The sequence below is a fragment of the Dromiciops gliroides genome, chromosome 4, assembly GCF_019393635.1.
Source record: "Dromiciops gliroides isolate mDroGli1 chromosome 4, mDroGli1.pri, whole genome shotgun sequence".
NCBI classification, from domain to species: domain Eukaryota; kingdom Metazoa; phylum Chordata; class Mammalia; order Microbiotheria; family Microbiotheriidae; genus Dromiciops; species Dromiciops gliroides.
The window spans coordinates 104,037,372-104,060,134 of NC_057864.1; the positions used below are offsets into that span (position 1 = coordinate 104,037,372).

Consider the following 22,763-nt stretch of genomic DNA (forward strand, 5'->3'; position numbering starts at 1 on the left):
AGAACAACAACAAAAAGAGGAGTGAAGAAAGGAACAGTAAGCTTTAATAAAGACAAGTACAAATCAGATCCCATGCAAGTCACAATGAGGTAAGCTGGACAATTCCCACATTGGCTAGGACTAGGTCCGACCAAAAGATTGAGGGGGCAGTATCACTGATAATACCTGGACCAAGAAGGGAACCTGGACAAACAACGTAACTGCCCTTCAGCCTTAACTGAAAGCATTTCCACATCTCTCCAACAGATTTCCTCTTAGTGCTGCACAGAAGGGGCTTGTTTTACCGCAGCTGGCCCAGATTTGGTCTTGTGGGTTACAAATACCCCGAACTGTCCATAACACTCTGGCTGGTTGCCAACCCAGGACTCCCTACATTGTGGCAGATAGATATTACATCACCCACATGAAGTTCTAATGAAGCTTCCTGGCCCATACCAAAATGGATGATGGGAACTGATCCTAGCTTCTCAGGAATGGAGAGAAAAAAATCACTGAGTATTATTTCCCACATTAAACCAATGATCAGCTTCCTTTTTCACAAAGTTCCTGGTCCCTTGTAGCATTTCTACATTTTCCCCCTGGCCTGCTGTTGAGGCCTCCATATGCCAGGCACCATGTGGATTCAGTGGGAGGGGACCCACCCAGATGCTCTGTGGTAAATGCTTTCCTCTTCCCCCACAGCTCCCACTATAGCGGGAAGGGGAACTTCTCTGCAGGCAGATTAAGAAAAGCTATGCACTTCCCTTTATTGTTGTTGCTTTAGACAAAGGAAATTCAACATCTAACTCAAAGCTCTGCCATAATTCTTGTCTTTCATTCAAAAACCTTCAAAGGTTAAAAAGACTACTCACTCCTTAGCATGCTATTCAAGGCCCTCCATAATTGAGGCCTAGCTTATCTTTCTAACCTATCTCCCATTTCACTAAACAAACCCCCTGCTTCAGTCTGAACTGCTCCCCCGTCCCCCCAACCAACTCTGGACATTTCTTCCACTGTGCCTTGGATCACTATTCCTCCTGCTGGAGGAATCCTTCTCCTAGGCCTCTCTCTGTCCATCCAAATCTTACCCATCCTTTAAGGGCCAGCTTAACCATACCTACACTATGAAGTTTTCTTTGTCCATCCCAGTTCATGCTTGGGCAGAAATCTAGTCAGAGGGAGAGGGTTCTGTGCTGCAAAGCACATGCTCATATGTTCTTAGCATCTCTCAATCATATACTGGTTTGTATTTTGAATTATCTTTCCCTATGGTATATCTCTTCCTCAATGAGATTTTTGGTTTTTGAGCATAAGGTCTGTGTTGTTTATGTCTTTATATCCCCCACAATGCTACCAATATTTATTAAGTGACCTACTATGAGCAGAGCACTGTGGGGAACAAATATGGTGAGTACTGTGCAACGCTTGCTTTTATAAAGGAGCTTAAAAAATGGAAAAGAGGATGACAGCTGAGTGAAGCACAAAGCAGAAGGAAGATTAATTCCATGAAAGGGACACACAGAGTTATGGGTGTTCAAAGGAAGGAGAGAACACAACTGGCTGAAGGAATCAGGAAGTGGTATTTGAGATGGGCTTTGAAAAATATGTAGAATTTCCATAGGCAGGAATTGAGAGGGTGAGGGGTAGAGGAGCATTTCAGAGAGAGGAAGCAGCATCAACAAAGCTCCTTTGTGTTCAAAGTGAAGAGTCTAATCTGGCTGGTTGTACAGGGCATGGGAAGACAGGGGTGTACAGAGAGATAAGACCAGAAAAGTTGGTTAGAGCCAAACTGCAAACTGCATGCCAGGCTGAGGAGGTTAGATACTATTCAACAGGCAATGGAGAGATACAGAAGGGTGGTTTTGTTTTTAATCAGGGAAGTCAAAGGACCAGAGCTTTGCTTTAGGAAAGCTAACCTACTAGTGGCATATAGGTTACAGTGGAAGGGGGAGAGACTGAAGGAAGGCCAGTTAGGAGGCTACTGAAATCATTTAGGTAAGATGTAACAAGGGGATCAACTACAATGACAGTTCTGAGGGTGGGTAACAGAGACACTGATTCAGCAGACTCAGTGGGACTTGACAAATAACCTGATGTGGAGGACGAACGAGAGAAAGGAGCCAAAGATGACTAAGGTTTTGAATCTGGATAACTTAGATAATAGCTATACACAGAAACAGCAGCTGAGGAGGAGCTGGTTTTGAGGGGGAAGATAACAATGTCAGTCTCAGGCTTAAGTATGAAGTACCAGATACATAACCAGGTGGAAATGTCCTGTAGACAATTGGAAAACTAGGACGAAAGCTCAGCAGAGCTGCCAGGGCTAAAGATAAAGATCTGAGAATCATCTGCACAGTTGCAACAGCTAAAGCTATGAGAGATCCATAAAGAACAGTGGAAAGAGAGGTGAGGTGGCCAAGGGAAAGAAAGTGGATCAAAAAGAAAAAGCTCGGGGCAGCTAGGTGGCTCAGTGGATAAAGCACTGGCCTTGGATTCAGGAGGACCTGAGTTCAAATCCAGCCTCAGATACTTGACACAACTAGCTGTGTGACCCTGGGCAAGTCACTTAACCCTCATTGCCCTACCAAAAAAAACAAAAAACAAAAAACAAAGAAAGAAAAAGCTTAACAGTTTCAAGAACAATGGACAGGGTGACAAGGAATTTACTAGTGTCTTTTGGGAAAGCCCATTCAGATGGTAAACACAAAGCAAAGTGCTTTATATGTAGCAGGTGCTCAATAAATGTTTTCTGACTGAACAAGGAGCCACTTACCTACCCACTAAGAACCTTAGAATCAGGAGAGTCGTAGGAAGACTGTGCATTACACTAAGGAGTCTGGACTTCACCACTGATAAATGACAACACTCTCAATATACTACATATGCCCTGTAGCAAGGAACCATCTCTGAGATTAAAATATCCAATGAGGTCTCACAAGGGAATCAAAGAAACTAACCATACTTTGTGAAAACCTGCAAGCTCTGAGAAGGGAGGGAAGAAGAGTAAGAAGGAGAGCCATGAATTGAGCAGTCAGGCTGGCCTGCATTGTCTCCCTGCCCTCACCTTCAGCCCTGTGTATAGGTCCCGGTGTAGCCGCTCCATGATGAGCAGCACCGCAATACTGGAGCCACCGCCGTAGTTGTAGTCGATGACGGAACCGTGAAGATCCACCAGACGCTCATGCTTGGGCAGAGACCTGGTAGGAGGGAGAGGGGTCTGGGCTGCAAACCACATGCCCCATTCCTGCAAGGCATGCCGGGCCTCAGGGAAGACAGGCCCTCTAGATTGGTCCAGAGGACCCAGGCCAGGAACCTTAAAGTAGTTGAGCCTCTATGACTAAGGAGGAAGGTAACAGAAAGAGAGGGAAAGGAAACTGGAACAGGAAGGGGTTTAGGCTACCAAGGCAGCCTTGGCCACGGGAGGAGTCCAGTTTTAAGCACTGGTCTGCAATAACCCAGCACTGAGAACTGCAGCAAAAGGACACCAGCAGACATCCCCTATGCTTGGGGTAGAGAACTTGAACCAGGCCTCCGGCTGCTTCTGTGTATCTTTGCCCAGATAGAGGGAACCATTACCCACCTCATGTAGTGAAACTCCAATGCCAAATCATTCCAGTGCTTCTCATCCGGAGGGACGACGGACTTCAGGGCACAGGGGAAATGGCCTCCCCAGTTGTCACATAGGTACACCACACCATACTGTCCCCGGCCTAGCTCCTGGCCCAGTTTAGGTTTACCTACAAGGCACAGAAACAAAGGATGGCTAGGGCCCAATGAGCTCTCTTTGTGTGTCTACTCAATGCAGAACCATGTCTATAACTGGCGTCATTCTGAGACCTTCTAAAGTGATTTATCTGGTTTAGTTGATACATGTTGGTGCTATCTAGGTTGTACTAAGGGGGAACTTTGGTAGTTTAAAAATAAATTAAGGAGCACCGGCCCTGGATTCAGGAGTGAGTACCTGAGTTCAAATTTGGCCTCAGACACTTACCACTTACTAGCTGTGTGACCCTGGGCAAGTCACTTAACCCCAATTGCCTCACAAAAAAATTAATTAATTAATTAATTAAGGGCATACACTGATTCACAAGGATGAAAAAGAATTCTTAGAGATCCCTGGCATTGGTATTTTCACCAGGGTTAAGACAGAATTAGCTGGTATCCAGCCCCCTCTTCTATCCTGCTCAGGGGAAATGAGAGAAACTCACGATGCAACAAGACATCCTGCAGGGAGCGGCTCTCCAAGGAAAGGCGGGCCAAGCGTGGGGCATGATCTTTCCGAACCTTTAGCCACAGGTCTTCAGTTTTCTCTAGCCGGCCTGAATGACCAACTTCCAACTAGAGAGTAAACAGGAGAAACATGACCATGACCTGCCTGCTTAGAAGTCTGGTTAAAGGCAACTCCAATCATGACCCTCCTCCCCCTTGAAAGAACAAGCAGATGCTACCATGCTAGAGCAAGCCAGGATGCCTGTTTCCTGGGTTAGCTTGAGTGTCTGAGGATCTTTGTTCGAGACCTGACTCTGCTTTTCCTTAAGTGTATCAGACTAAATGTCATCCAAAGTCTCCTGTGGCTCTAAACTTATCACCCTATCACCAGCTCTCGCTAGTGTCCGAGGCAGCTGGCAGTACAGGGGATAGAGTGCTGGACCTGGACTCAGGAAACCCTGAGTTCAATTCCAGCCTCAGATATGTACTAGCTGTGTGACCCTGGGCAAGTCATTTGACCTGTTTGTCTCCATTTCCTCATCTGTAAAATGGGGATAATAGTACCTACCTCCCAAGATGGTTATGAAGATCAAATGAAATAATATTTGTAAAGCACTTAAGACAGTGACCAACACTTGGTAGGCACTTAGTAAATATTTTCTTGCTTTCTTCCTTCCACATCTTCAAAACAAAGGGATCTAAATCAACTCTAAGGTCTTTTCTAGCTAGAAATCTATGATCCTTCTATAACACACCACCTGGAATGCTTTGTGACTTGGATATGGTCCTACTCCCTGTCTTGACTCTTCTCTTGCTCACTCTGTGAGACACGGGAAATCGTTTGAGCTTCTCCCTCCCCATGAATTAGGTTTAAACAAATACACATGTGGAAAATAAACAGCCTAATCATGACTTCAGAGGACTGAAGCGTGCTTTTGGCTAAGAGATGGCAAGTGATAGGTGCAGAATGAGGCTATCCTAAATTGCCACTGAGCTGACCTGTTTTGCTTAATTATCTGTTTTTATGACAAAGAAGGGTTCTACTGAAGGTCCAGAAAAGTTATCAGGAAGCAAGAGTAATATTTTATAAAGAGTATCAATAGAACATTTATATAACATAAACAGATAAACAAATTCACAAGTAGAACAAAGCCAAACTGAGACATCACTAACAGAGGCATGACTCTTTCTGAAACAACTAGGCCCACCTCCGCCTACCCCCCACCCCCAGGCCCACCTGCCGCAGGGAGGCTGCAAATGCCTCATGGGAGCTATTAAGCCGGGTCCGAAACTGACTGCAAATGCTCTTGGCCAGCTTGGAGGCACTGAGACTCTCAATGGCATCCTGGGCCACCTTCCTCTTCCATTCCGGAGTAACAGCAGGTGGACTTACCCATGTGATTCGCTGGATTATCTGTCAAGACAGAAGCAGTGAAATCAAGAATGGATAATTGGCAGAAGCTGCAAGAAGACCCCAAAGCCAATAAAAGAAGGCACCAAAAATGAGGAAGCATATGAGATTTGGGACTCTAATCCTTATAATACAGAATAGTTAGAATTAAAACTGGGGACACCAAGAGGGACTCTTAAGAGGTATGGGAGTTTGGCCTCCAAGCTCTTAAATCCCAGGAAAAATCCATTCAGTACCATCAAGTATGAGGTGTGGCTGATGAAGTCTCTCTCTGGAGTTCAAAGAAGAAACATCGAGCCTAAGTCCTACAGCAGGGACCACACCCACTGTCTCAGGTGACACAACAAAGCCCAGGCAAGAAAAATATTTACCTGGTGGGAAAGGGAGTTCTAGTGGGGAAGAGCAGAGGTCTGTGGCTGCCTTAATCAGAGAAAGACCCTAGAGATCTGGGACAACAAAGACTCTGGGGTCTTCAAGTGGATGCTGTTTTAGTGAAAAGCAACTAGGTGGCACAGTGAACAGTCAGGAAGACTTCCTGAGTTCAAATCTGGCCTCAGACACTTACTAGCTGTGTGACCCTGGGCAAATCACTTCACCCTGTTTGCCTCAGTTTCCTCATCTGAAAAGTGAGCTGGAGAAGGAAATGGCAAATCACTCCAGTATCTCTGCCGAGAAAAGCCCAAATGGGGCCACAGAGAGTCAGGCATGACTGAATAACGACTGAACAACAAGCTGGATTTGAAGTAAAAGGATCCTAGTTTGAATCCTAGCTCTATCAATTACGACCTGTGAATTTGGGCAGATCGCTTGTCCTCTCTGGGCCTCAGTTTCTTTATCTGTTAAGTGAGGGGTTTTAGTCTACGTGCCCTGTAAGTTCGAACTTTAAATCTATGCTTCTGTGATCCCGTCAGTCACTCATACCTGTTTGATCTGCTCCCACAGCATCCTGGTTACCGTTGACCCTGAGTGAAATGTAACTTCAACATGATAGGCAGCATTTAAGATCTGAAAGAGAACACAGAATGCCAAGTTGCCATGCCCTGAATGAAGTGTGTGTTTCAGAAAAGGAAATAAAAATATTTGCTTCAAGAGCATGCCCTAACCTCAAGGTCCTCAAGTCTGTCCTTTATGCCAATTTAGTAAGAGCAAGGTCAATGATCCAGTGCTCAGGAACTGACAGCCCCAGGGCTTTTTTCCTCTTCCCTCTTTCTACTTTTCTGCCATTTTAATGATTATAAACACTCCTCCCCTAGGTGGCAGACAGATGGGTGGGGGGAAATGACACCCAAGTTGGAAGTGTTAGTCATTCTGGGGAAATGGATTGAGTAGAAGGAAAGCTTGTAGCTATAAATTGGGGATTTGGGGGCAAATGCCACCAATTTTTGTCACCAATATTTCTTTTTTAAAAAAAATCACTCTTTTAGGTACCTGTTTGAGATAGTTACTAGTGATGTGGACTGAAACATCTTGGGACTTTTCCAGGCTCTGCAGACACCGTTCTAGGGTTCCCACAAAGCTCTCCCGGAGATAGTCCACTGAGCTGATCAGTTTATTGGCCACAGCCTGGTTAAGCTGAGAGATGATGAGTTCCTGGATCTGACGAATGCAGCATTTGATCTCTCTGGTGCCCACTGGCTCTCCATTCTCGGGTATGATGACATCTATGGGAGGTAAGGATGGAAGCAAGTCAGCAGATGGGGGAGAGGCAAAGACATAATGAATAGAGGGCTCACCTACATCAAATGTTCCAAAGAATTTATACTGATAGTGGCCACAGGAACACATGTGCGGTAGAGAACAACTCCAGGCATGAAGCATGAAGATTATTAATGTAAACTAGAGGCCATGAAATTAGAGACATCACATACCCTCCTACATACTCCCACACACTCAATGCAATTTCTGTAGAGGGTATAAAGGAGACAGAATCTTGATAAGAAAGGGGGACAATATTTAGAACACTACTATTAATCACCTTGGTCTTCCTTCCTACACCCCCTCCCCAAGCATGCCTCAGTATCTTCTCCATGAGGGCAACTCATTAAAGCCACTCCTTTACCTGTTTTTGAAAAGTCTTATAGGAAACCTAGCCTGCTAACTTATACTCCATAAGTCTAGGTATGGCATCTCTATGTACAACAGACACAAAATAATGTGCTATTCTTCACACACACAAAAAAATGACCTATTGCTCATAAATATTCCGCATGAAGCTATTTCCCCTATAGTGGTGAAAGATTATAATGAACTATCCATGCTCCCTTGACAAATTCTCTTATCAATCAATATACATTTATTATTAATAACAGGACATGATGTTGGCAAGACACCTAGCTAGAAGTAAGAGTATAGTCTGTGGTCATAGAATAATAATCATCATCATAAATAAAAATAATAGCACTTACATAGTGTTATAAGGATGCAAACCACTTTACAAATATTTTATAACCAAAAGACTCCAACTAGCCAATATAGGGACTTAATGGGAAGAATTTACTTCATTAAAATGATCTTATAAAGTGGAATTTTGTGTAATTTCCCATTTGAGCAGGGTTAAATAGAGCCTGTGTTATTTGTGGACTATAACGCAGCATAGCATGAGTAGCAAACCAAAAGCCAACAGAACTAACAAATTTAATAACCCCACGGACTCAGGATTTTCATCTACTTTGACTGATGTTCAAAAGGAGTAGGAAAAGAAATGAAGTTTGCAATGCTGGTCTGGGATGCCCTCTTGGGGTGGGATTTAGGGAGGCCTTGGTGAGGCATGAAGCTGAAAGTTAAAAGGCAGGAAGAATCAGAAAGCCTGGGCTATACTAGAGAAGGCTGAGCAGTGACTTAATAACAATCTTCAAACACATGAAGTGATTATATGGAGAGTAGTGAACACCTATCCTATACTTCCACTGGGGTCTGACTAAACAAGATAAAAACAGGCTTAGACCACGAATTAAGGCTAGATGTTAAGAAGAATGTCCCAAGATTCAGACAAATGTCTGACTACACAAAGTTATAGAATTTTCTGGAAAGATCTTTCAGAAGGCAGACATTGTCATCTGGCTAGACTATTTAATGCAGAATCCCTGAGAGCAAGGGCAAGGCAAAGTTGACCTACTGATCCCTTTTGGCTCTACTAATTCATATGCTCCAAACAAAGGGTCAGAAGATCTAATATGCCTGGCCTCCTACAGAGTTCCCCAGAAATCACTTAGAAACCTACCTTTGAACTCCATGTTGGCAGCATCTTCCAGAAGTTCTTCCTTCATGATATTGAGAGTCTCCACAATCATATCCTTCATCTCCTCCTGCTTGCGGTTGGCAATGTTCATTAGTGATTCATACAACTCATTTTCCTTCTTTCGAGTGTACTCGAGACGCTTGGGAGTGATCTGCAGGTCCCGTTGCATGTCAAAGGCCTGGTTGATAAAGATATCTAGACACTGGCAGTGTACCAGGTTCAGAACAGTAGCTGCATCTACAAGGTGCGTTTGTAGCACCTGATGAGTGAATGTGTTCAATTGTCTCAACTTATCACTCTGTTCCACCAACATGCTCTGAGCTTTGGCATTTAGGCCAGGAGTCCCACAGTTATAGTGACTATCATTCAGGTAGTTCAGATCAACTAGCTGTCGATGAAGTGGTGATCTTTCAGTCTCCACTCTTTTCTTGGGGGAAGACTTGGGGGAAATCAGCTCAGAGCCCAGCTTCGGCACTTTGAAAAAGAATATAGGTAAAGAAAGCCGTTCCCGTATATCTCTCAGGTCTTCCTCATCTCCTTCTGAGAGTTCATCCTTGCTGATGGCAAAAATCACCACAGGCAGGACACCATTCACTAACTCACCTAGAGTGTCCACTGGGGGCTGGAACCCTCGGCACGGCACGACCACAATGTCTACTTCCTGGAAAGTGGAAGGGGACTAGATCAACACCACTCTACTCCTAATTACAATCCTCCACTGAAACAAGAATGTGGTTGCCCTAAACGTAGGATCTATCAGTTCTCCACCTCCTTCTCCTAATAAGGACAGTTTTTGGTACAGTCCATTTAGGGATCCATTCGTATGAAGACAGTTTAAATGACAACAACATAAAAAGTTAAGATGAAAGGAAGGAGGCCTCTTTAGTCTCTACTTCCCCCACCTACTTAAAGCTACTAAAGTCAAATGAGGCTGAAGGAAAAGGAAAGGACTGCACAAAGGATAGGATGAGGAATAAACTAAGCTGGTAGGATAATAAAAACTCAGGCCGACTGATCATGGCATTCATTATGAAAGTTAAGACCAGACTCTCACAGAAGTTTATAAGTAACCTCAAACTTCAGCTGCTTCAACCCTGACTCCTTATTTTTACTCTGAAATGACTCTGAGACACCAAGCAGAGAGATGAAGAGGGCTCCTATGCATTTCGAGGACTGTCTTGGGTAGCTCCAGATTCTCTTTCTCTTGCTAGCATCTCAAAGCATCTGACATCACAGGTGTTCCTGTCTCCTTTACAGTTGACTGAAGTCCCTGGGATTCTTCCAATGTCTTTGCCTAGGGCAAGTTCCTGCTCAGGAGCATTAACTTGAGGGGGGTTGTATCATATATACAACTGCATGGGATGCCCACACACATACTCATGAAGTTTCTAAGGTTTGCAAACTTGTGTACTTTACAATGTCTGAAATGAATTGAGCATTAGTCTGTCCAAACTTCACATCCCTAGCAGTTTTTAGATATCTGGATTTCCAAAGACCAACATTCACTCTCTTTCAGATAGATAGTGTATCCCTTCCTTCCTTTATCTGAGCACTCAACCTCCTATGCCCTTGTCCCCTAAACAAACCTCTGTTCCCGAGTTTGTGCTTCTTTTCTAGACTGGTAAGAAAGATGGAGAAATGCCAAACTAATGCTTTCACTCATTCTTCTTTCCATGTAGCAGGTTCTTTGCAGTTTTTACAATTTTTCTCATCCCACACAAACCCTAAAGATGTTGGCCTACTGCTCACCCCAAAGTGGCTCCCCAGGAAATTTCTTTCAGTTCTTAAATTGGTGATTTTATTCAGTTGGCCATTTTGACTAAGTTCCCTTATGCTGAGATGTGTTCTAGCAATCTCAGTGTTTGGAATATAAGGCCAAACTGCACAAATCCACCTACTCTCCAACCAAGGCTGTCATGCCAAGATGAGATTAGCAGGCCCATCTGCACCAGGAAATGCACTAGAACTATTCTGCTTAGAAGACTGGTTTGACACCCCTCCCCTCTGTTTAGTGCAAGCCCATTTTCAACACCCTGAGTCATATATCCTAGTGCCTAATTCAATTCAGTAAAAGAAATCTAAATGACAGTAAGAAGGAGCAAATGCACAAACACCCTGGGAAGAAACTGTGTAAGTTTCCAAATCAAAATGAAATTTCCACATAAGAGTTGAATTGGGATATTTTCCAGGGTAAACGTGGAGGTGAGGGAGGATAGATGACTTTTAAAAATGAAAAACCCCCAGTTAAAAAAGAAAAAGCCAAATCTCTGGGTTTCTACAGACTTCTCAAGATATACATGTACCATATATGTGTATGTAAAGCAGAATCAGACATTTTATTTTCCAAATAAAGGTTCTTCAAAGCAAATTTGAATGCCCACATATGCAAATTTATCACAAAATGGGCTGAAAGTAATTTCCAAATTCCCCAGGAGACCCTCAGGCTAATACATTTGGTCCAGGTTGAGAGGCCTTCCAAAACACATCCTGTATGTAACAAAAGGTAGAGGAAATAGTTATGTTATCCAATTTCCCTTCTCACCTCCCTAGTCCCTTCATTAACTTACTGAAGTCTACTTACTCTGATCATCAAGAGAGTCAAAAGAGAAGGCTTGCTGCTGGCATAGACTTGGCAAGTCTACAAATTAGATTGGGATGGGATATGTGATTCTGCAATAATCACCATGAAGAGATGACTCATGCCAACGGCCGTAAACAAAAGGGGAAGCCAGAGCTGTCTCCAGGAGACAGGGAGTGAAAAATAATAATTAATACAGTCAGAAGTGAGCCAGAGAGGTACGTGACTGTGTGATGGCCCAGACGAGAAAGGAATGTGACCTGAAAGCCTTTCTTTACGATTAATCTTTAACCGCTTTCCCAGCAGAATATGAAGACCGACTCATATCCCATCCATTCAGAAGATCCTTTTTTATCTGAAATTGGAATTTGTATCTTACCCAAATAATGAAACACAGCAGAACTAAGTAAGAAATTTTACTTTTACCATGGTCAGAAAAAAAGAATTTTCAGAGTGTCATAAAGTTATCTTATAATCCTCATTTAAAGTCATTACAAATTCCTGAAAAGATTGCTCTTAAAGCGTACCTTCCTAATCCCATGGATAAATCAATTCCCAGGTTACTGAAACTGCTCTGAAACGATAAATTTTGTTGGCAGGATCTTTCAGTCTCCATTCTTTTCTGTAATGAGTCAAATACCATTCAGAAAATTTCAAAATTCACCTTTTTTTGAGGGGAAGGAGAAAAAAAGGGAAATGATGTCTTGGAGTGCTAAATATTTCTGAAGCCGTGGGGTCATAACCACTCTGTAGGAGAAGTAATGTTGAAACAGCACAACTCTGACCCTGAACAATTTCTTACCTGGTCTATCTCCCAATCTCACTTCTAGCTTCCTCCAACCCTAACTTTCCTTGGTGGAAGTATAACTGTGAAGTGACAGTCACTGATATTTATTTTAATTACAAGAAAATTCACCTGTCTCATTCCTGTAGATTATCCTCAACACTTAAATATCACTCTCCTATCTGCAAACCGTGAGCCTCTTGAGAAAAACACTTTGATGGGGCAGCTAGGTAGTGCAGTGAATAAAGCACCAGCCCTGGATTCAGGAGGACCTGAGTTCAAATCCGACCTCAGACACTTACTAGCTGTGTGACCCTGGTCAAATCACTTAACCCTCATTGCCCTGCAAAAAACCAAAAACCAAAACAAAACACTTTCACTCTTGATAGGTCTTACTTGTGTAGCTGACCAGTTTGACTCTTTCCATGAACTTTCCTAAAAATGGTGTGCATTTCCTAATACAAATCCTACCTTGGAGCTCTGATTACTATGGAAAACTCCCTGTAAGGACTTCCTTTGCTTAATGTGCTCCACCAGATACCAAAATCTATGTAAGATGACCAAGAACCAAGAAAGAACTGGCAACCAGTTTCTCCCCCTGTGATGGAAAAAGTCCATGTGGTAACCCAGAAAGAGGGACACAAGGAAGGCTTGTGAAAGTGGGCATAATTTCTACCTCAAGTACTTAGCATTTTACAAAAGAAAGAGGTCATCTTTATACAAGCAGATAGACATTTGTAAAGGTGCTGGACCTACCTCACAAATATCAGGTGCTGGAAAGAAAGGTATCTTTTGTATGTTCTGCTCTATAGTTAATTAACATGGAAAGTGATGTGCATTTTTTGGAGGGCGGAGAATTGCACAGTATTCTTTACGATAGCTGCTTAAAAAAATAACAGACACCCGTGATAATAAAGACAATAGTTCCTCCATTTCCCATCACTGATAAATGACCCCCTTTTTTTGGGCAGGGCAATGAAGGTTAAGTGACTTGCCCAGGGTCACACAGCTAGTAAGCATCAAGTGTCTGAGGCCAGCGAATTTGAACTCAGGTCCTTCTGAATCCAGGGCCGGTGCTTTATCCACTGCACCACCTAGCTGCCCCCTAAATGCCCCTTTATGAGATATAAAATACAGTGAACCATGAAGGGCTATGCAGCTTAGTGCTTGGACTTGGAGTCCAGAGGACCTGAATTTGAATCCTGCCTCAGATATTTCCTAGCTGTGTAATCCTGAAGCAAGTTACTTAAGCTCTGGGAGGCTCAGCTTCCTCATTTGCAAAATGGGGATAATAACCAATTCCTTCACATGGTTGTTGTGAAGATCAAATGCACTGACACGGGAAAGCCCTTTACAAACCTTAAATCCCTCTATAAATGTTACCTCTTTTTATTATCTTCCCTATTCTCCATCTCGACATCACCATGTCCGTAGCATCAGCATCTCCTTTGCTTCTGCACCCTAAGGACCAGAGGCCTTTCCATCTGGCTTTCAGCTGAGACTTTCCTATGTGTCGTTTTCCCATTAAAATGGGAGCTCCTTAAGGACAGGCACTGGTCTTATTTGTCTATTTGTCTCCCTAGCACAGCACAGTCCTGTGCACATAGTATATGCTTAATGAATGCTTCATTCATTCATTCATTCATTCTAAGAAAAGAACAAGAGAGAAAAATATAAGGAATCTTCAAGTTTGAAAAAAGAGAGATGTTTCAAAGAATGTGAATTGCCAGACCTGGGAATGGGTTACAGATACTGGGGTAAATTACTTCTTATATCTTTTTTTTTTTCTTGGTTACTTCTTATATCTTTAAAGGCAATATATGTAAAAGTTATATGTTGGCCACAATGACTACAAAGTACATGCCTGTGAAACAAGGCTCCGTTCTCTTTGGCCTTCCCTTTCAGGACCAGGAGATCAGGAAAGGAAGTCAAAGAGAAAATAGCACCTTTAACACCCTAAGAACCTTGTTTCAGCAGGCTAAAAGCACACACAGCTGCAAACCAAGATTCTGGGAGCTGACTGCTATTCAGATGACGCAGTCCCAAGGAAAAGGTGAAAAGAAAGTTGATACAGAATGTTATGAACCTAGGATTAAGAGAGAAGAAATGTGAAAGCAAAAGAGAGGAAGCAGGGGAGATGGGACATACAATAAGGCTTGGGTTGTTTGAAATCTTTCTTTAGATTATCTTTTAGAGGAATCACCCTTAACACTGAAGACTAACATTTCAATCTCTTTACTTTTACATGTTAGGAAAACTTCTTTCCTTCAGGTGGTACTGTTATTAACATTTAGCAGAAAAGAAAAAGGACTTTTTTTTTTTTGGTGAGGCAATTGGGGTTAAGTGACTTGCCCAGAGTCACACAGCTAGTAAGTGTCAAGGGTCTGAGACTGAATTTGAATTCTGGTCCTCCTGAATCCAGGGCCGCTGCTCTATCCACCGTGCCACCTAGCTGCCCCCAAGGACTGATATAATATTGTACTGAAACAAGAAAACTATTCCTCTCTCAACCCTAGAGATCCTCAATTGAATCAAAGGTTTGACTAAGAATACTATACTATGCTATATATTGATGTAATATGTTGAGGAGAGGAAGGAAATACAAAAACAGAGAAGATAGGTGTCTACTTTCTAATAATCTATCATTGTATCGTATGCTTAAACTTCCCTATTTCTTTTCAATACATCTCTAATTTCTCCCCTTTCCTCTTACCTCCTAGTCAAAGTTTCTTTACATTAAGAATATTTTCTGAATATTTTTCTTTTTTCCTCTCTCCCATACATATCTCTCCCTTCATCTTTATTTCCCATAACATTCCTTCTTAGCCTTAACTCTGCATTCCTCCTCCAAAATCTTTTTTTTTTTTTTTTTGCTGTGGGGTACCCTCCAGAATCCCATACTTTCCAAGCCGGAAAGGTTCTTAGCAGTTACCTAGTGGAAAATCTACCTAAAGCATGATTCCCTTTATGCCATCCTTAGACAGTGATGGTCCAACCTATGCCTGAACATCTGTGACTGGGCACTCATCACTTCTAGAGGTAGCTTACTCCATTTTGGGATAACCCAAATTGTAGGAAATGCTTCATTACACTGAGCTTCAACTTGTTTCCTTCTACTTCTGCACTGTGGAGTCAACAAGAATAAGTCCTCCCCCATAGGGCAGCTCTACAGAAGACAACAATCTTCCAAAATCCTCAATCCTCTTTTCTCCAGATAGAACATCCCTTTACAATATAGCCTTCCTCATTTCTAACTCCAACCCTGCCCCCACCCCCCCCCCCACACACACACACACACACTTACTCTCTAACTAGAGATTACAGCATAACCCTCCTGGCCTTATTTAGTTAGCAGTGGGCTAAAAGCTAACAAAATAAGACTAAGAGAGAGGCTCATTTCCCGGCAGGGAAAAAAAATATAATGAGAGTGTTTTTATAACTTTTCCATAAAGTATAACCAATTGTTAATTTAAGTAAGCTCTTGTACCTCCGTATCAGGCATTAGTGTGTGAAAAGCCTTCTGGGAAATGCAAAATTACAATTTCATTGAGAGATATTAGTGAATAGAGAAAATTTTATTTCAGACAGTCATATAATTAGAGATGAAAGTATTGATTTAAACAGCAATTTAAATTAATTTGCTAATTGGGATCTTTCTAACATTACTGCTCAGGAACATTTAGTCCACCTTAAAAAATCCAACTATGCCCCACCTTGCACCTTCAATTCACAGCCAAATCAGTGGGGGCAGCCTGACAAGGAGCCAGGAAGCTCCTGCTACCAATAAATGGGTTAGTAAGTAGCAAAAGAAGAAAAAAGCTCAGCTGATGCAAATGTATCAACACAACATAATAAACCTGCCCCAGAAATGCTCAGAGAATCACAACTAACATCTTGAAAAAAATCCAAGTCAGACAAGCAAATATAATCTCTGCTTTGACTCTCTAGCCCTACTCCTCTTCTGATCTCATAATCACCGTACCAACAACACCATACGTAGCACTTTTCTATAGTGTTTCACAGTTCATAAAGTACTTTCCTCAAAATAACCCCGTGAAGTGGCAGTGCAGAGTCATTATCCTCATTTACAGATAAGGAAATGGAAGCAAATCGAATGAAAGTGACTCGTCCAAGGAAAGGGCAGAGCCACAACTCAAACTCAGGCAGTTCTAACTTTAAGCCATCCTATGAAAGGAAATAGTCTCAGAGGAAGAGGAAGGGCTCAATGGCAAGAACTAGGGGAGGGAATAGGTTCATTCTTTTAAAGAAGAGAGGGTGAGAAGAGGGACAAAATGTAGCCACTAACAAATGGTTACACAAGTGGAGAAGTGCATTAGTATACCAGCATGTAACTGGTGAATATAGTATGAACAGATCCAACTAGGAGACCTGTCACTTCATTGTCTGATCCTGCTGATAACTAATGCTACCCAAGGTTTCAGCTTCCCCTGGCTTGGCAATGTCCTTCTGGTGTAGAACTTTCCAGTAAGAAGTCCCAGTTAAACTGTACGTGGATTTGAAACAAAAGACAGCACAACGGCATTTTTGTGTGTTTTCTTTTGGCCAGGCCTGTGATTTAATTAGTGAGGGTGAGCCTCAGTGAGGAAAGGCCTTCTACCAAGACAAATCAGCAATTGTTTTGCAACTATCTTTTAGAGTTGCTTGGGGCACCTGTTAAATGTCACAAGTCAAAGTTTCTTTAATGATACATTATCCTTATTTTGGTTATTTAATCATTTTTCTATGTCTTATTTTAAAGATTTCATATATAGTTATAACTAGTTAATTCTAGCCCCACATGGCTAATTTCAACAGCTTGTTATTTCCAGCAGTCTACTAAAGTGCCAAGCATGTAGTGGGTACTCAGTAAATGTGCTGAATTAAATTTAGCTGGGGCGGTCTTAAAAAAAAATTAGTAACCACCAACAAATATAATAAAATGCTTGAGTGTATTAGGTAGCTGTAAGTAAACTGCTGAAATTAGCCATGTGACTTAGCCTAGAATAAACCATTTACTGCTAATCCATGAAGACTTGAAAATGAGGCAGGAGAAGAATGAGCATTGTATGAGAGAGAACATGAGGATGAAGGGAAGTTCTGCTTTGATAATCTGACAGTTCAAAATGAACATTCCATTTTCCCCTTATTCAATATTGGCTTCATTTAACCAAATATTTCTTTGATTTGCCACCCTTTCCAAATCAACTGGAAGGGCTGTTTGGAGCTCACTTGTCCTAAATGTAACTAGAGCCAAACAAAGAGATCTCTGTCACTACGATGAGAAATGTGCAAGAGGGCTGTTAACTGCCCCAAGCAGAGGGCTGAATTTCTGGGCCTGGTCTAATTCAGGCTAGTGCCTGAACACTAGATAGGATGATTAGGAGCCATCCTTCATCCTGGGGTAGGGAGGCACTGCCACCTCCCCCCCAAAAAAAACGCACTTGAGGTATTTAGATAGCCCAATGTGGCCAACTGACTGGACAGCAGACAAGGAAATCCACTCTCAGAACTTCAGTGTCTTCCACATCAAAGCTGGGAAGAACAAAGCAGAGTCCAGGGAAGCATTTGGCAAAAAAAGTTTCATGAGGTGCCCATCAACTGGCAACTAGGTAGTATAGTGGAAAGAGTCTTGGACTTGGAGTCAGGAAGATCTAAATTCACAAATTCCCTCGGACACTTAACTGACCCTGGGCAAGTCACTTACTCTCTCAGCCTCAGTTTCCTCATCTGTAAAAAAAAAAATGCACAGCAGCACTTCCCTCACAGGGTGTTGTGAAGATTAAATGAAATAACCAAGACCACCAGAAAAGAAAGGAAGGAAGGAAGGAAGGAAGGAACCCAGGGCAGCTAGGTGGCGCAGTGGATAGAGCACTGGCCCTGGATTCAGGAGGACCTGAGTTCAAATCCGGCCTCAGCCACTTAACATTTACTAGCTGTGTGACCCTGGGCAAGTCACTTAACCCCAAATGCCTCACCAAAAAAAAAAAAAAAAAGGATAGAGTCAAAGAAAGAAAGAACCAATGCAAAGTGCTATGCAAACTTTAAAAAACTATATAAATGCTAGTTATTATTATTGTTATTGTTATAGTACACAAAAATAATGGCATATATATTCTAATGGTATATGTTATTATGCCATAAAAAATTATGAAAGGGGTAGATTAAGAGAAACCTGGAAAACTTGTATAAACTGACATAGTGAAGTTAGAAGAACCAGGAAAACAATTTATACAATAACAACAATGCAATGATAAACAATTTTGAACTTAAGAATTCTGATCCATTAGGAACCACAGTTCCAGAGGACTAATGAGGAACTATGCTACCCCACCCCCCTGACAGGTAGGCAGATGAGATATATATTTGTGGACATGGCCAATTCAGAAATTTGTTTTGCTTGACTATGCATATTTATTACAAGGGCTTTTTTTTTTGTCTTTTAATCAGCGGGGGAGAGAAAATAAATGCTCACTGATTGAAAAAATATTAAAGAAGAAAATCTGACAAACCACATGAAGCAAAAGAGACAAGGCACAGAATAGAGATCAAGAGTCTGGTGACTTGATCAAGCCTGGAGGGAAAGGAAAAACAGAGACTCAAGTTGTACTGGCAGAAATCTGCACTTTGGGAAACCATCATAGTCAATCTCTTCCCTGTTATATTGGTCTGAGTACTTAAAATACACCAGGTATAGGTATAGACTAACCTAAATGGGCATGGCAGCTCTTGGAGACTAAGCTACAGCAGATGGGGATTTGTGCCCCTTTAGAAGCCAGTTGGCCTCATCCACTTACACAAAATCTCCATTACTTCTGCTGAAGTTGCTCCCTTCCTCCTCCAACATGCCTCAAGTGCTCTCTCCTATGCCCCATCACATTCCACATTGTTTCATTTGTCTATGCTCCTTGTGAACAGGGATTTGGGTCAGTTTTCATTCTGCCTCACATCTAACAGGCACTTAATAAATGACTGCTGAATTTAACTAGATTACTAGGACCCCTCTATCAAGCCAGTCCTACCCTTACCTCATAGCTATATAGTCTATCCTTACATCTAAGCACCTTCTAAGGAAGAGGATATGTAATTGATGAGTAACTGATAGCTGGTTCCAAGGAAAAACTCTCAAACTTCTGCTCCCAATCTTAAGCTCTCATTGTTCTAATGAACAATATCACCCTCTCTTCTCTCTCTTTCTAGAGGGGTAGCTAAAGGCAAATTTAACAGCATTTTCTTCAAAAAATAACCCTGATCACAACTGCTCTTCCAAAGTTTCCAGGAAAGAGGTCAATATCGTTCTCTTCATTTCAAAGTGGAGGGAGCAGAGACATGGAAGGGCTAAGCAGCGTGCATGAGTTCTTCTAGCATAGCAGCAATACTGAAGTCAGAAATGGAAGCAGGGTCCCCATCTCATTTAACTCTCTTCTGTTCGCTAGGTCACACTGCCCTCAACTTCTGACGACCATCTTGGAGAACTCACAATCCATTTTAGCATTAAATGCACAGCATCACCTTCCAATCTACTAAAAGCAGGGGCAATACTCCACTGATATGTTGTTTATGTTTGCTCAACTACTTTTGTTCTCTCCTTTTTTTTTTCTTTTATTCTTTTGGTTACAAAGGATATTTTGCTGAATAGAAGGGGGAGGGATATATTGGGAAATGAAGTTGATATAAAAACAAATTTAAAATGTTAGAGCAAAAAGAAAGCAGAGAGAGAAGGCTGGATGTAGGAGCTCTGTATGCGTGTAAGTGTATTTTGTACCTGTAATAAAACATGGTGCATTGTCACCTCCAATTCTGCCAAGATGTGGGCAGGGTCCTCACTGTCCTCATGGACCTCCAGGTCCTCCTCAGGAATGGTCTCCCACTTGCCCTGGTGGGAGGCCAGAGTGTGCACTAGTTCATAATGGCCGGGCAGCGCCAGACTGACCCGAGTCTGATTCCCATTAGCGAAGTGGAGGCGCCGACGCTTACAGCTGTCTTCACTGCCCCGCTTGGTGGTGGGAAGTATCCGCTCCCCCAGTAACAGGTTCAGCAGCTGACACTTTGTATTACAGTCCTGGCCCAGGATGAAGATACAGGGAAGGCAGTTCACCATCAACTGGAGGTACTCTTCTTCACGGGGTGGGAAGGAAATGCAGCTCAGGTGTCCTAGGGATCAACAGGAATGAACAGGGATGGAAAAAGAAACAGAGATTCCATTAGGATGCCAGTGTTTAATAGGAGAAACCACCAGGGCTTTCTCAGTTTTAAAAACCATCAGGAAAATAGCCTGCCCTATTAAAATAACTTTCAAAGGGATTCCATGAACACTTCATAGGATTTTTATCCCTGATCATAATCTGTGATTTCTATCCAGGGTAAAGTAACAGTAAGCTAACCCGCCCTTCTCTTAATAGATGCCACAAAAATGAATTCAGAAACAAAAACAGAGTCAACATAACCCAACTTCTCCGAAAGGCAAAGCTGGCTAGAACATGCAAACTTCCCAGGACAATTCGAGTCCAACAATGAGAAAAGCACCCAGCTATCCAACAAAGAAAATCCAACATATGTACACAATGTGTCCCCCCACGTCCCTTACAAATGTCTTTATTTCTGAAGAGTTTATGCTATTTTCATCAATTTATATGATAAATTATATATACATGTATAAAAACGCACATACATACAATCCTATCACATTTAAATGAGGATAAATCTTAGTTAAAAATAAGCTCTGGGGGCGGCTAGGTGGCGCAGTGGACAGAGCACCGACCCTGGAGTCAGGAGGACCTGAGTTCAAATCTGGCCTCAGACACTTAACACTTACTAGCTGTGTGACCCTGGGCAAGTCACTTAACCCCAATTGCTTCACCCAAAAACAAAACAAAAACAAAAAACAAAACAAAACAAAAAGCTCTGGAGGCTTTCCCAGTTCTCTCCTGGACATGCAGTGATGGCAACACAGCTATTAGCCCCTCCTACAATCAAAAAGAGCCCAATTAAAGATCAATGCCAGTTTCATTAGATTATATTCCTTCAGCTCAAGGCTAGTGACACTGGATGAGAACAAGAGGGCAGTGGCCTACCAAATAGAATCCAGCCAAATCTAGAAGAGATGAACTTTCTCTTCAGTCTCTTTTAAAACAAAACAAAAATTCTTCTTCTGTATCACCCTTCTCTCTCTCTAAATAACCACTGTTCCTCAGGACGGCTGTTCTGTTTCCCAAATAGGTTCAAACACCAGCAGAGGAAAAACCTTCCTAATGCACAAAAGCAAGTTGGGGCAGCTTCGTGAAAGCTGGCACAGGTAGCTCTGGGTTGGGTCCCTGCTTCCCACCCACCCACCTCCAACATTACTGTCACACCAGAGAAACACAAACCTCTCCTTGCCTTTGGATACACAAAAAGTACAGTTCTGGGGCAGCTAGGTGGCGTAGTACATAGAGCACTGGTCTTGGAATCAGGAGGACCTGAGTTCAAATCCGGCCTCAGACACTTAACACTTACCAGCTGTGTGACCCTGGGCAAGTCACTTAACCCCAACTGCCTCACTTAAAAAAAAAAAAGTGCAGTTCTAGAGATGCGAGATCCCTGCCCCAATGTCCTTGTCCACACTGAGACCCAGGGGCAGCACTCTCTCACAGGGCGCTCCATCTGGGAGCATGAGGCCTATGCTGGGGTACTGGACCAATACCAAGCTGCTCACTTTGTCCAGTGGAGTTGGAGGAAAGTCTGGCTCATATAAGGTATCACACTTCCAAATGAACCAGCCTGGCTCTGAAGTACTTCTGGCTGATCCCCACACCTCCTTCTCCCTCACATAATTCTGCATCAACATGAGGAACACAAAACCAAAGCTACGCCTTCAATAAATCTGCTCTCATCTTTGGCAGCAGAAGCCTCCCCATACTATTTCTTCAAAGCCCCTTCCCTTCATTTTCATAAACACATCAACCTGAAAGCATTTCATCAGCAATAGTAGAAATGAAAATGCCAGAGAACAGTAGCTGGAATAGGAAAATCAAGCATTCTCACTCTCCCAGTGGAAAGAAAGGTCCTCTGAAGACCAAAAAAAACAAAAACAAAAACAAAAACCCCACCATTTACCAATGCCTACTCTTTCCAAGGTGGGCAAAACACAATGACAAGATATGGTCTCTCCCTTTAAAACTTGAGGACAAAGGACACAGGTCTATTATTCTCATATTCCCTTTGCAAGTGAAGATGGGAGCTCCTTGGGTTTGAACCTGTTCTTGGCCAGAAACAGTCTTAGGCACAGCAAGGTAGGGGAAAGTCACACTTTGAAGTGGTTGAATAGGCAGCAAAATCTAAAAGAGACAGTCCTCCTAAACACAGCCGAACAAGGAAAGGAGAATGCTGACCCCTTATTTGTTTTGCAGAATTTTATCTACAACAAAAGCCTCCACCTGAAACACCAAGGAGCCCACTGGGCTTTTGGCATGCCCCAAATTTACCTAGTCTTTCTTTCCCAACTCTCCTGTAATAGCCTCTGTCTGGGCTTCTGACTCACCCTAACTGACTTCTAATGAGAAACTAGATGATCTACAGGGTCCCTTTC

At 42.5% G+C, this 22,763-nt stretch overlaps 1 protein-coding gene across 1 annotated transcript in view; it reads right to left on the reverse strand.

Annotated features, from left to right (window-relative positions):
- The window catches only part of DSTYK (dual serine/threonine and tyrosine protein kinase), a 58,224-nt gene that overhangs the window by 11,454 nt on the left and 24,007 nt on the right, over nt 1–22,763 (reverse strand). Inside the window, exons 2-9 of the mRNA XM_044001896.1 lie at nt 19,962–20,350; nt 8,820–9,498; nt 7,028–7,260; nt 6,521–6,604; nt 5,426–5,602; nt 4,188–4,317; nt 3,560–3,716; nt 3,044–3,176 (exon numbers count right to left, since the gene is read on the reverse strand). Coding sequence (XP_043857831.1) covers nt 3,044–3,176; nt 3,560–3,716; nt 4,188–4,317; nt 5,426–5,602; nt 6,521–6,604; nt 7,028–7,260; nt 8,820–9,498; nt 19,962–20,350 — 1,982 coding nt within the window. The remainder of the gene's footprint in view (nt 1–3,043; nt 3,177–3,559; nt 3,717–4,187; nt 4,318–5,425; nt 5,603–6,520; nt 6,605–7,027; nt 7,261–8,819; nt 9,499–19,961; nt 20,351–22,763) is intronic.